Genomic DNA, 14141 nt, shown 5'->3' with positions numbered 1-14141 from the left:
TATATATATACACTTGCACATTACAACACATGTAACGTATTGGAGAAATTTTATTGAAATTTTATTGTAATCAAATAAGTTTAGAATTTGTAGTCCTTAAAAGAAATTTGTTGTATCACGTTGTAATGATGATTAAAAAAAATATTTAAATAGAACTATACTATAATATATTGTGTCGCATCAAAATTATAACATACATATGTTATTAAGAATCCATCAAATGTTTAGTTGTATGTTATTCAAAATTAAGATCTTTCCAGAACGCTAAATACTAATCTGATCTCAAAGTTAATAAATTCAATTTAAATTGTATAAAAAAGTTCCTACGCATAAATTACTCTAAAAATTCGAACATTTATTAATTGTAATATATTCATCATATTGATTTCATCATTTCTAATATTCACTCGAAAAAAGCGGTACACTGAAAAATTAAGAAAAATTTCAAATGATCATAATTTAGTAAATAATTGAAGATAAAAATATGTTTAAAAATACAAAATGAAGCTTGAAATGTTCACTTTAAGAATATTTGAATGAGATTTATAATGAACTATTATTATCAAAATATCAGATGACAAAGTGAGAAGATGCAAAGTTGATAATCGAAGGTCCATGTTTGAATGGTGTAAATCAAGTACGACAGGCTAATGGGATAAAATACACATGAAAGTATGGAATTTTATCTTTAAAAAGCTTTTTTATGAAGTTTGATACGATCATTTTTCATCGAGTTATTCCAAATATGATACCACTATCATTAGCTCAAGTTATGATTGTAATTCATCCCAATATGAACTTCATAGAGTTTAATGGATTGGAATTGAATTGCGTGCGTGTGTGTGTGTGTGTGTGTGTGTGTGTGTGTAAAGGAAAGGGGGGGCGTATGCACGCGCGCACGCCCACACACACACACACACACACACACACGCGCGCGCGCGCGCGCGCACGCACGCACGCAAATGAGATTCAATTCCGATCCAATAAACTCTATGCAGTTCATATTGAGATGAATTACAATCATAACTTGAGCTAATGACAACGGTACTTTAAATTTGAAATAACTCAGTGAAAAATGATCGTATCGAACTCCATAAAAAATTTTAAAGATAAAATTCCATACTTTCATGTGTATTTTGTCCCGTTAGGCTATCTGATTTACATGTATCGTGACAATGGACCTTCAATTTTTCATCTTCTCACTTTGTCTGACATTTTGATAATAATAGCCCAGTATAAATCTCATTCAAATATTCTTAAAGTGGACACTTTAAGTTTCATTTTTAAATATATTTTTATCTTCATTATTTATCAATTTATGATTATTTAAAATTTGATAAATTTTTCCTAATTTTTCAGTGTATCGTTTTTTTTGCTAGTGAGCGTATTACCTTTGACATAAGATTGTATTCACTAAAAAATCTTCAAATAAAAATAACATAATTTGAGAAATATTTAATAAATTCTTAATAGCATATATACAATAAGTCATAACTTTAGCGCAACAATCTCTATTAATCGCACAATTATTTTTTTAATAACAGATTAAATTCCTTTTAAAATTTAAAATTCTAATAACATATTTAATTTCGGTTATAATAAAACTTCTTAAACATGTCACATATTATAGTAGTTGTAATAGGTATATTAAAATAGCCTCTTTTTCGACTGTACCAAATTTTCCAAAATTATTAAAATTAGGACAATAATTAGTAAGTGGAAAATTGTATTAACTCAAAAATTATTAGAAATACTTCATTCTTATGCATTTTAGATTTGTTGAACAGTATAATTAATTTATAATGTGTGTTTTAGTTGATTCTTGTAATTTTTTGTTTTAACTAATGCCATAATCGGAATTTAAATTATAGAGTTAAATTATAGAGTTTTATTGTTTTATGTACAGTGTTTGAAATGTAAATTCTTTAGTTAACTTTAATGTTTCTTTTACATAATATATACAGGTATACAGTTATAAGCAATTAAAAATGTATCTAAAAACTAAATTTCATAGAAATAAATAAATTATAAAATTACACTTTCAATTTTTCAAGTATATTTTATTTTTATTTTTAAATTTAATTTAAAATTTAATAAAAATATATAATGTTAAAAATTAGAAAGTAAAAAACTGTAAAAGTACTAATTTTCATAAATTTTATTTATAATCGTAATATGTATATTCATATGTATAATCGTAATATGTATGTATATATACATAAAATCATGTATTAAGTATTACAACTCTAAACATCTTAATATGTTTTTACATAAATATACGCATACCTCTATAAATTAATATAAATAATTGTCTTTCAAATAATCACAAATAATATTTTGAAGTACGTATACTGCGTAATAGACTTTCAAAATCTTTTTTACAATTTACTATAAAGAAAGTGTTCCGACATACACTGCTAGTACTGAAAATTTATAGTATATCTAACATGAATTATAGATTTTCAGTAATGACAGCATATATCGAAACACAGCCATTAACTATTAATATTTTTCACTGGCAGAACTGATGCGCACTTAGTGCACATTAAAATTGTTGTATATTAATCTGACTGTAAAAGTGATCTCAATTAATCAAATACTCAAATGTATGTTATCAAATATCACAATAAAATGTATTAAGGATTTTGTGGTTTAATTTGTTTCTATATTTTTATTAAACATATATCTTATGTTGATTTGTATACAACGGCTTTGAAGTGCACTGAGTGTGCACCAGCTCTGCCAGTGAAAAACGCTATATGACCATTCAAAATATTCACAAGCTAAAAATAAAGAAACACAATTAATTAACTCCTTCCAATTTTAATAAATTTTGCAGTGCCATATTAGCACTAAAGACTAACGTAGACTATAGGTCTGTTTTTTATTGAGGCATTCTGAATCGGTGCAATAAGTTGAAGTGAAACAAACATATAACATATTTGTTTCACTTCAACTTATTGCATTGTGTGCACTAGTTTATAGAGTGCAGCAACAAAAAACAGATCTATTTTGTGCCTAGGGATAGTGAGTTTAGGAGGGCGGCATTTTTTGAAAAAAAGTTCTAAAAGATAACTATTTTTTGTCAGACGTGAATGATTAAGAAAATTTTCCATCGATCACTAAAGATTTGTTCGCGTCGCTACAATATGCTCCTACTCATTCCAACAAGCGCGTTGGATAAAAAAAAACGTATATATAAAATGAAAACAGAAGATTAATAGAATATTCTCATCGGTGGTGCAACACTTATACCAATAACAGCGCAACAGATGTGATGCGTATTTGTGCTAATAAAAACCAATCCTGGCAGTTCACATTAGCATAAATATGCATCATATCCACGCTACGATTTTATCGATAGTTTCGTAAAATAGATGTAAACCTAGTTTCTATATCACAAAAATGAATTGGTGCGCTGATGTAAATGTTGCTTACATCAATGAAAAAGGCTGGTTTCTTCTCAGGTTCTCTCGTTTTTTTATTAACACATTTCGAGCGCGAAAATAAATGAAGAAACTCTTTTTTTCTGTTGTTTTTTCCGACCACATGGTTGTTAAAGAATTGAATAAGGGCTGTAAGTATTTACTGCCTAGAGACAGAAAAATCATAATCTGTCCCCGAGGTTTTACGTTAAAATATAAACAAAAATAAGAGATACAATTTTTATTATACATACTGAGTCGCAAATTAAGAAGACGAAAACCTCTCTTAAAAAAAATCAATCATTTTCTTTTATAGTAAATACATCGAAACTACAAGAGATAGAAAAAATGTTTTAAAGAAAAGTTGAATGGTTTCAAGAGTACTTTATAATAATCATTATAAAAATTTGTTTAGATAACAAAATTTTTTTATAAAAAAGAATTTTTTAATTTTTTAAAAATTATAATTATAAAATACTCCTAAAACTCTGTTCAACTTTCATTTAAAACATTTTTTCTGTCAATGATATATTCACTGTAAAAGAAAAAAAAATCGTTTTTTTCAAGGTTTTCATCCCCTTAACATGTAATTCATCAAGTAAAAAAAAAATATCTCTTTATTTTTGTCTACATTGTAATGTATCTTATTAAAAACAGAGGGAATCAATTGATATTCTCTAATCTATTCTCTTGAAAGTGTAAATGAACATATAAGTGTAGATAAAACAAACATACGGAACGAGTTTTGATCCGTGTTATTGTTTTAACCAATAACACGGATTATTGCACATAGAAGCAGCATAATTAATATATTTTGTCATGTTGTTAATTTTCTGGATAATTATTCGTTAGTCCAATTAATCGATAAATTTCCCATGAGAAATGAATTAGAATTATCTAATTTGTACACTAATACCTTTAATAAAACAAATAATTTTAATGCACCGTAAAAAAATGCAAATATGACATTGAATGCATATATAAATATTAATAAGTGTATTTTATTATAAATAGAACAAAGCGCATATTCAAGATACAAAAATTTGTATAATCTCAACAAATTACAAGTAATAACATAAAAAAATAAATGAATATATAAACAAAATAATAATACAAATATTAATAAAACAAATACAAGTATATATAAAAATATATTTCTAAAATATAATTTTTATTACATAAAGAATTCTAATATAAGAAAAAAGTGAAAAGAATAATGAAAACTGAATTATTCTTTAAACAATAAAAAAATTGCTTATATATCTTCATCAAAATTCTGTTCATATTATATGTATATATGTTATATTGCTTTATATGTATAATTTTTGTAATTAGTTTTTGTAATTAGGAGTAATTTTTGACAAAAAATTAAAGTTGCTATTACTTGGATTGAGATAAAAATTAAAAAGATCATCAATAAGAATAACTTTGAAGAAAAATTAAAACTACTATTAATTGGATTTGGACACTTAGGTTTTAATCGAGAAACACATTTTCTTAGCGCCTTTTTCTACCTTTTGTAAAAAGGTAATTTTTATACTGATTCTATTAAACAGCAAACACGATTAGTCAATTTCACAGCCAATTAAGTAATTGGTAAAAATCGGCTCAAATGATTCTTTATGAAAAGCACATAGTCTTAGCGTTTTTTTTTACCTTTTTTTAAAAAGATAAGTTTGTATAAATAACAAGAGACAGTACCATTTATGTTTTTACTTTTTAATTTGATACAATTGAAATTGATTAGTTTGAGTAAGATTGTAGCATTTGGATTTTAATTTTTCATTTGAAACATTAATTTTTTTCAAAGAATAACAATTTTTGACAGAGAATTAAAAAAAAAAATTGCAATTACTTGAATTGGAATCAAAAGACCTTCAATGAGAATATCCTTAAAAAAAAATAACTAGTATTAGTAAATTATAACTAATAATTAGGTTAGATACTTAGTAGAATTTAACTTGATTAGTTAAGTTTGTACATCTGGATTTTAATCTTTTATTTGATGTATTTTTTTCGAAGAGTAATAATTTTTGACAGATTTAAATAAAATATATATATAAATACATCTATGCTTGCGTAAGGTAGCACAAAGACAGAAATTACCGTGCTTAATTTGTATTCGGCTGTCAACAGCAAAATACATGCGCTTTTTCGTTTTCGTATATCAAAAGAAAATTATTAGACGAATATTCTTTTTGGTCTACATGATAATTAAAGCGATTAATAACAATCAAATGTGTTTTTTGATATAAATTATTATCGTATTTTTTAACTTTAAGTTGCTATTTCATTTACGGTTTTTCAATTATAAAAAATATTTCAGTTAACATCAATATGGGGCTTGTTGGGTAGTATCCCACAACGAATCTTATAAATTTGCTTAAATGAAATCTGTCTTTATCAATATTTTTATTCTATTTTAATGATTAAACATATATTCTACGTTTACTATTATTATAACGTTAATTATTATTATAAAGAGTAAAGATCTTAGTTTTTTAAATTTTGTTAATTAAAGTATTTAAAACGAGATTATTACAAATCATTATATGAAAATAATAAAAAATTGATTAATATATACGTAATCCTTTAATATTTTTAATAATAATCTCATTAAAAAAACAAGATTATCTTCATAGCTCAACTTATCCTTCAAGAATGCTCAACATGACTCATAGGTGAGGCATATTGATTCACTTTGTATCCTTGTAATTAACGTAATTTTTTTTCTTATTTACGAGATATATTAAGGATTTATAAGTATTTAATTATTGAGCCAGATGAACATGCAATGTTTTAAAACATTTACCATTAATCTATCGTAATTGTGTGAAGATTTATAATAACTTAAAGAAAAAGTGTCACAATACTAGCCTCGCTCTATTTGTTTTATGTCTTCTAAGTATCAATTGATTTTAATTTATTAACAACAACGTTATGCATTTTATTAATTAATTAAATGTGCAAAAGTAATTAAAATATGTATCTATCAAAATTCTGTATGTATCTATCAAAGTGTAATATCATAAGAATTGCCTTATGACTTTTATAAATAGGTAATAAATAGCATTAGATTTCATGGAAAATCAACGTTATGTTCAGTTGAGATTAAATCTGCGGATGCTTATTTAATGTTATAACGATACTTTTATTATAAATTTATTATTAAAATGTTTAAAAATTTATCAAATCTTACACAATAATATCATTCTGAAAAGATTTATTTATTTTAATATCGAAATAAAATATAAAATAGTATACACATATGTCTATATACAAAAAGTGTTACTATTCATAATTTAACTGTTTTCATATTATTAAACGTTTAATTTTCATTAATTTTTATTGTAATTTTAATTATCATTGATTTTTAATTTTGTCACTAATTTTAAATAAACTTGAATATGTTGAAACTACATCATAATCCACAATTAGACCCTAGAACTAGATGTGGATCATCACTTATAAATTCGTTATATATATTACAATATGCTTACGCAAATGATTTTTATTATTCTTCTGAGATGTAGTACACTACCTAGTACACTAGATATAGTACAAAAAGGATAAAGCATTTGATGAATTAACTAACTACATGAGTAGCGAGGGAGAGAAAGAACCTAGGAAAAAATCCGGAAAAGAATGAGAACGAAAAACATTTCTTCCCATGCTTTAAGGGAAAGACTCGTGATCACCATATTTTCTTACATATGACGACATTGGCGACACTATCAGTTAATATCAACGCGTATCAGTTATCTTTAGTATCTTATATCTATCTGGCTGTAACATATCTTCAAGTATTAATTACTAAAATTTTAATTCCTCGTTTATTTTAAGTTGCTCTTTGTTCCATACAAACTTAATGTATGTATGTATATATTATGTTAAAAGTTTTTTTATAATTTTATTTAATATAGCAACTTGTTTCTTTAATTAACCTATACTGTAAAAGCGTATACTAAAAGCATATACCGGAAAGTGCCGACTAAAATTTAAATTTCAGTATACATTTATTAAATTAAAATTTTCTGCGTTTCAATTTTCCTTCAACATCGGCACGAACTTTCCGGACAACCCAATATTATTACTATTATTATATGCCTCTTTTTTTATTGTAAGCTGTTATATTTTGTATTTTTTAACATTCCATTCAAAAAATTAATATCAGATGATGCCATATTCTAAAGTTAATATGGATTTATTTTGTGTGTGTGCTAAGGATTTGATATTTTTATAATTAAATTTACATTTTAGAAACCGTTTTTCTCTCAGTTCTAGATTCTTTCCCGGGAAAAATTCTGGGAAAAAGATAGGTTCTTTCCCGAGTTAAATTTCTCGGGAAATTAACAACACTATACAAGAATCTAATTATGGATAATTGTCATTACTTTATTTAATTCAAATTAAATCATCTAATGTGATCTTTATGATCGATCATAATTATTAAATATTTTATTAATTTTTCGATATTGTTCTCGATAAAAATATGAATATTTTTTTTTAAAAGAGTGATCCACAGCTAATGGTTACTCTATTTCGATTAAAATCGATGGACAAACCAGCAATATATTTTAATCTCTCATCTTCAATAGCAACTATTATGTATATCCATTTAATCTACACTGAGAGAAAATATATTAAATTTTAATATTGTAAATATTTGAATAGTACCAATTGAATATTTCACGTACACTAAACGTACCTTTATTACAAGAATCATTAATTTGATTTATCTGTAATTATAAATATAATCAAATAGGCTAATGAGAGTTACAACACAGTAAGTGGTAAAACCTTTATTGTATATCAAGATATACGTAGACGTTTCGGTTCCTCTTCGGACCATCTTCAGTATATAGTGAAATAATAATTATAGAAATTTTTGCTCATGATACAATGGTAGAAAACCCATTATTATAACAAGTTTGATTTCTGTACAATACAGATCGATTTTCTTAGTCAATATTTTTTACTATTTTATCAATTTCATTCTTTATAACTGCTTTTATAACTGAATGGAATAATCATGTTTCAATTATTCCCATTTGATTTTTCAACTAAGTGTCAACTGAATTTAAATCGTTTAAGTGGGTATTCTACCGTTGTACCACGAACAATAATTTCTATAATTCTGACTTCACTATACACTAAAGACGGCTCGAAGAGGAGCCGAAACGCCTATGAACATAGAATTTATTACACTTCAGCATTTATATAGCCAAGAAGGGGACTTGATTTACATAAATTCCTTATCTACATTCATTCTTTCACACTGCTAGTATCTAACTCTAAAAACAAATAAAAGATTTTCTTAATATTCTTATTTTCATTTTTTTGAATATCGTAATATATGTTCTTCTATCTAATATTTATTACTTACATATCACAGCTTGACCATTGCAAATATATTGGGAGTACAAATAAGTTTCCGCCGTTTGCAAAAGACGGCGCCACTAATAAATTATAGTTAAAATTGTTTGATATAAAACGACATATCATAAGATTGGACATCCGGCAACGCCATAACCTTGAAATATTAGCGATTTTGTATCAGCATCATATATTTTTTTTTGTACGAAAATGTTGAATTTTGAGCCGAATAAGCGTCATTTGCAGGAACTTTTGATTTACTTCTTTAATTTGAAGAAATCTGCAGCTGAGGCTCATAGATTGCTTGTAGAAGCATATGGTGATACTGCCTTAAGTGAGAGAAGTTGTTGTGAATGATTTCAAAAGTTTAAGAACGATGAATTTGACGAAGACAAAGAATGTAGCGGAAGGCCGAAAGTGTACGAAGACACGGAATTGGAAGCATTATTGGATGAAGATTCGTGCCAAATGCAAAAAAAACTTGCACTTACATTAGGAGTGACTCAACAAACAATTTCATATCGTTTGAAATCATTGGGAATGATTCAAAAGCAAGGGAATTGAGTTCCATATGAACTGAAGCCGAGAAACGTTGAACGCCGATTTTTCACATGTGAAATGCTGTTTGCCAGGCATAAACGAAAGGGTTTATTTGCATCGTATAGTCACTGGTGATGAAAAATGGAGCCACTATGATAAAGAAGAAGAAATCATGAGGATCACCTGGCCATGCTTCAACATCGACAGCCAAGCCGAATATTCATGGAAAAAAACTCATGTTGTGTATTTGATGGGATCAGCTTCGTATCGTGTATTATGAGTTGCTCAAACCGAACGAGATCATTACTGGAGCTCTCTACCGAATACAATTGAGATTGAGTCGAGCACTCAAGGAAAAACGCGCCCACTACTACTCCAGGCATGACAAAATTATTCTCCTACATGATAATGCTCGACCACATGTTGCGGCGCCGGTCAAAACCTACTTAGAAACACTCAAATGAGAAGTTCTACCCCACCCGCCGTATTCTCTAGACATTGCTCCTTCCGACTATCACTTGTTCCGATCGATGACGCATGACCTATCTGAGCAGCATTTCATATCATATGAAGATACCCAAAATGCCATTACTTTGAATAAAACATTATGTACCGTTCTTTCGCAATAAATGCTTAATTTTTTATTAAAAAACGGCGGAAACTTATTTGTACTCCCAATATTATATTATACAATATACTATAGTACAATAGTACGATTCCTAGCTACAACTGTAGATATGTCAGTACAATATATATTCCTAACATTATATCACAGTCTTTTTAATCGTATCTCACACATTTCTAAATGCAAATTTGTTCTCCTGCCTAAATATATTACTCCATGTCCTTTATCTCGCTAGTTATCTTTTTCCTTTTCCTGATCTCTTTTTTCTTTCTCTCTCTAATTTACCTAAAACTTTATATTTAACTAAATCTAATTCTTCGCTTCAAAGTTTCTTTCATATTTCCTCCTTATCCTTTCCTAGTTTCTTAAATCAATTACAATACTTTTGAGCATTCTTCCATGTAGTGTTCATACAGTCTATCCCTATTCCGCAAAATACGCATTTTCTATATTCCTTATCTAACCAATATTATCTTCCTCCATATTGCCGCAACTAACCCTCGCACGCCTTCGCGCACTCCTACTCTATATATGTTTTCCTTCCTTAATTGGACATTTATTCCCCGTATCAAACTCTTTGTATCTCTACCTTTCATTGTATCTCGCAATCCTCATCCTACTATTTTCCCACTGTGCCCATCCCTTTCTCTCCTAATTATTTCCTCCTCTAACCTCCCTTCATTTCCATCGTCCCTTAATTCTCTAGCATTTATTCCCTATCCATTCCTATTGTAAAACTTTTCTCTTTTTTTACTATATCCTTCCATTTATCCTTTTTCTTTCTAACAATACCAAAATAAGCCATCTTCCCTCCTTTTCTTTAATCTCCTCTCGTATCTCATGACTTTTATTCCCTTAATTTAATCTACCCTTAATTTGTCCATAGCTAATTCCCTCATTATCACATATCTCGGAATGCAGAACTCTATGTTGAATATCCATCTCACATAATCTAACATAATTTTCTCCAGACTTCCTCTTTCTTCCCATCCCCAGATCCTTATTCCATATTCCATAACACTTTGTACTAAGTATTTAAACAGTATCCATCTCCTTATAAAATCGTTTCTGCATAATCTTTCTTATAAATCCTATATCTTTTTGGCTGCCACTTTTTGCTTTCCTTTCTTGCTCAATTCTATTATATGATCTTCATAATCATCTTTTCTATTAAAAATAAAACCTAAATACTTAAAACATTGTACCTCCTCAATCTCTCTACCCTCTCATTTCCTTCTTTTCCTTCCCATGCTTATTAAATATTATTATTTTTGTTTTTTTGGTGCACAATTCTAGTTTCCTATCTTTTAAAAATCTCCTTAATGTACCGAAATGCCTATGTAATATAAAAAAGATTTTACACACCGCATTATAATTCTCATTAGTCCCATTTGATTGACTCACTACTAACACGTTTGATTTCTGTATTATATTATATTATATTATATTAGTATTATATTACTCAAACAATTATTTATTAAAATTTAGTAAATTTTTCTCTCAGTGTAAAAGCGAGAAATTCTTCTTCTTCTAAAGTTTGATAAAACAGATCGAATATAGTTACATTATTATTTTCTGCATCATATTTAGCACAATTCTTCTTCAAAATGCGATAGCATATCAAAATATGGCAGTAGCTTCGCCAGTATATAGCAAGAGAGGACACAAAGCAAGGTAGATTCTATTGAAACGTTACAAATCCTTTCATTACAAAACATATTGGTTGAGTACTAAAATATATATCTTTTTACGCGATATTTGAAATCTCTATTCTCGCACGCAATACCAATAACTCTCATGAAAAAAAGTTTTCAAGTACACCTTGATTTAATTTGATGATAATGTATTGCATCTTAACATTGTTGGAATACATTTTCTTAATTGGTGCAAAGAACAGTTACTAACGATAATGCCTTTTTAAAATGTAATTAAACTTTTGTGTTTTCCAATTGGCATCTCATTCATTAATTCGGTCATTTTTTATAAAACGCCATCTTGTTTTTCTAAATAAACCTCGTAAATATTCTTGCTGTCATATTTGCCACATACTATTAGCATTAAACATTTTTCAACCAGTTGTTAAACAAGCAGATAATGCGCGCTGTCCTTCCAGTCAAAATTGTTAAAGTAGTTTTTTGCTCAAATTATTCAATGGAAGCTGTTCGTTCAGAAAGTAATTGTATAATATAAAATATAGTAGGAAGAACTTTTTGTTTTTCATAGCCTTGGACGTGAAGATGATATTGGAAAATGTTATAAGAAACTTTTACATCTTTTGCACAAATACTTAAGATTCATTTGATATATTTCTTATCCATGCGATGCCTCCGCACACCGAACCCATTATCAATAAAGTGATTTTTTGCTAACTCGAACAAATATGGCATATCTGCAAACATAGAATCTTCAACTTTTCGTCGAGAAAGTGTTGAAAAAACACTTAAGAAGATAATTAAGGAGCAAACTTTCAAAATGAATTTTATCCAAAATTTAATTTTCAGAAAACGAGAAAGAAAGTCACAAGAAAACTGCATGCCTTTACAAAAAAAAACAATTTGCCAATCAATAAGACATGAAAATGTTCAACAAAATTGTTAAACAATTGCTAAAAATGTTAAACAAATATATTTTGTTTATCTCTAGTTACAGAACATAATACACTTCGAATGTAAAGATTTTTTTCAGCACGTAAATTGATGGTGTGTAGAAATACTTTTAGAACATCATAGAGTAACTTAAAATATGAGCCTATCAACACTGAATATTATGCCATCTTTAACTAAAAAAACTGAAATTTTGAACAAAATGCATTTTAAAAGTCTGTTCCTTAATTGTTTTTGGGGACAACTCTAATTTTCAATTCAGACTACAGCGTGATATTCGTTGAATCCAAAGAATATTAGATAGAGTGGAAGATCCTTATGAGATCGTAATATATTTTCGCGTATACTGCTATCAATATTATCTTGTGAATCTGATGTTGCATTTATCAATAATAGCGACGAAAAAAAAATTAACGAAGACAAACGGAATTCGAATTCGATATCCTTCATTTTCTAATTTCATACCTGCACGGCCATGAATACTTTATTACAATTAATATTCTGTTCTGTCTATATAAAATAAAAATGAAATTAGGAACATAATTGTACATCGGATCATGATTGCACATGATAGAGCGGGAATGAACAAATTTCGAACAATCAAACTCTATCGGTATTGCATGTTATTGTATTTTCTACCAATTAAACTCTATTGCTTTTTACTGTCTATGGCATATCAGCCTTCAGAAGGCTTCAGAATGTTTCAGCTTTCTGATTCCACCATGCATCAGATTCAGCAGATGACTCTCGTCATGATATATGAACCTTTCACGCTTTCTAATTTTTTTTGGTTGAACCCATATCACATATCACATATCATGCCAATAGCAAGTGTAATCTGTATTATACAATCATGGACAAAGGGTTTTTGATTATTACCGTATCAATTATAATAATCGTTATTTTTATTTAGAAAATATATTACGAACCATTACATACTGGCACAACTTGTGTGATCCAACAATTTTCTGCAGTTTTCAATAGATAACAATTTTATTATATAAGTAGATTTCGTCAAATATAATTATAACTAGGAATTTATGCGTTTGCATTTTCCTTTACATTTCATGCAGGTAAGGAGTATCTAACATACCAAGATTTATGTTTATGTTTATATATTACATGCCCACTTTCTTAGCATTGAAAAAACAGGGAGAAGCATTTTCATAGCACTTCTCATGTATCAGTAAGCTTTGAGATTGATGCATCGTAAAGACATAGCGCTTGCTATATCTTCTGAAGACCAGTTTGCGTGTAATTTACACGTTAAAATTCAATAATATTCGCATTTGACCCGACGTGAAAAATTTTCCTAAAGATTTGTGTACATTTTGACTTCACACATTTCAATGTAGACAAATTTTGTTCTTGCCATTTCAATTTTTTCTTCATTGCAACTACTTGCAATTTAAGATTCTCGCTAAAAACGTAAAGCAAATAAAATACATGTATGCAAATTCAATAAATACTAGAGTAATAATATAAATGTAACTTGACCTCTATTTAATTTCTCTTGTAGTTGAATTTTGCAAATTTCTTCTTTAAGGCTTCCAATTCTTGTTGCAAGTTTTT

At 27.8% G+C, this 14141-nt stretch overlaps 2 protein-coding genes across 3 annotated transcripts in view; both read right to left on the bottom strand.

The window, feature by feature from the left end:
• LOC108685777 (ecdysone receptor) overlaps positions 1 to 14141 on the bottom strand; it is a 286435-nt gene that overhangs the window by 129709 nt on the left and 142585 nt on the right. The window lies entirely within an intron of this gene.
• Positions 14059 to 14141, bottom strand: part of LOC108685779 — a 1835-nt gene continuing 1752 nt past the window's right edge. The window contains exon 3 of the mRNA XM_018190747.1: positions 14059 to 14141. Within this exon, the coding sequence (XP_018046236.1) occupies positions 14073 to 14141 (69 nt within the window). The 3' untranslated portion in view covers positions 14059 to 14072.

Source organism: Atta colombica, unplaced genomic scaffold (genome assembly GCF_001594045.1).
Source record: "Atta colombica isolate Treedump-2 unplaced genomic scaffold, Acol1.0 scaffold157, whole genome shotgun sequence".
NCBI classification, from domain to species: Eukaryota; Metazoa; Arthropoda; class Insecta; order Hymenoptera; family Formicidae; genus Atta; species Atta colombica.
The sequence above is the reverse complement of the archived record's forward strand: the minus strand, read 5'-3'. Positions and strand labels throughout refer to the sequence as shown.